At 52.4% G+C, this 1,206-nt stretch overlaps 1 protein-coding gene across 3 annotated transcripts in view; it reads right to left on the bottom strand.

Annotated features, from left to right (window-relative positions):
• Positions 1-1,206, bottom strand: part of RABEP2 (rabaptin, RAB GTPase binding effector protein 2) — a 26,634-nt gene that overhangs the window by 3,685 nt on the left and 21,743 nt on the right. For all 3 annotated transcript variants that reach the window (XM_011933474.1, XM_011933475.1, XM_011933476.1), the window contains one exon: positions 784-939. In XM_011933474.1, coding sequence (XP_011788864.1) covers positions 784-939 — 156 coding nt within the window. The remainder of the gene's footprint in view (positions 1-783; positions 940-1,206) is intronic.

Genomic DNA, 1,206 nt, shown 5'->3' with positions numbered 1-1,206 from the left:
TGCTCTATCACCCAGGCTGGACTGCAGTGGCACAATCTCGGCTCACTGCTACCTCCAACTCCTGGGTTCAAGCCATTCTCCTGCCTCAGCCTCCCAAGTAGCTGGGATTACAGGTGCCCGCCACCACACCAGGCTAATTTTTGTATTTTTAGTAGAGATGGGGTTTCACCATGTTGGGCAGACTGGTCTCGAACTCCTGACCTCAGGTGATCCACCCACCTTGGCCTCCCAAAGTGCTGGGATTACAGGCATGAGCCACCGTGCCCGGCTCTGACTAATTTTTTTGTATTTTTAGTAGAGATGGGGTTTCACCATGTTGGCCAGGCTGGTCTCAAATTCCTGACCTTAAGTGATTTGCCCACCTCAGCCTCCCAAAGTGCTAGGATTACAGGTGTAAGCCATCATGTCTGGCTAATAAGCCATATTATAAAGAAATTAAGTTGACAAAGGCCAGGCATAGATCCATGATGGCAGCTTGCTATGAACCAAAGATTATGATGAATTCAATCTTGTGGCTCACGTGTCACTTAAAAATAGCAAACCAACCAAATGACTGCTTCCTTCCTGCCAAGCATTCTGTTAACTCATTTTCTTTTGATGCCAATGCTGGAAAGGGTGTATGGTTCCATTTCTCAGATGAGGAAACTGAGCCTTAGAGAAGGCAAATGAGTTGGCCAAGCAAATATACAGCACCCTGGCTGGTCCCGACCAATGCTCTGCTCTGCCTGGGGAGGAGGAGCCCTCACGGTGGCTCCAGGCTCTCAGTGCCCACACTCGGCTTACTGGCACAGAGCTGGGCAGTGATTCCTCCTCGCCCTGCTCCTGCTGCAGGCCCTGGGGGGCTGAGGATGGCAGCTGCTCGGCCCGGAGCCCTTGGTTTTCCTCATTCAACCGCTTTACCTCGTGGTGCAGGCACTTGTGGGTGGTGACCAGCTCCGCCTGTGGATGGACAGTTAGTACAAGGTAATGAAGAGGACAGGCGTCTCCAGTCCGTAGGAGGCCAAACCTCCTTGAACCCTCCTCCCAGACTGACAGCAAGAGAGCCCACGCCCCCTCTGCTCCTGAGCAAGGAAGGATCACTTTTTGCTACCAAGCTCTTCAGACACCCCGTCCCTGCTAACACGCAGGTTACAGGCTGCTGCCAGGGCCCAAGCTGGGTATTTTATTTGGTCCATACACACACACACACACACACACACACACACA

Source organism: Colobus angolensis, unplaced genomic scaffold (genome assembly GCF_000951035.1).
Source record: "Colobus angolensis palliatus isolate OR3802 unplaced genomic scaffold, Cang.pa_1.0 Scaffold128, whole genome shotgun sequence".
Taxonomy (NCBI): domain Eukaryota; kingdom Metazoa; phylum Chordata; class Mammalia; order Primates; family Cercopithecidae; genus Colobus; species Colobus angolensis.
The sequence above is the reverse complement of the archived record's forward strand: the minus strand, read 5'-3'. Positions and strand labels throughout refer to the sequence as shown.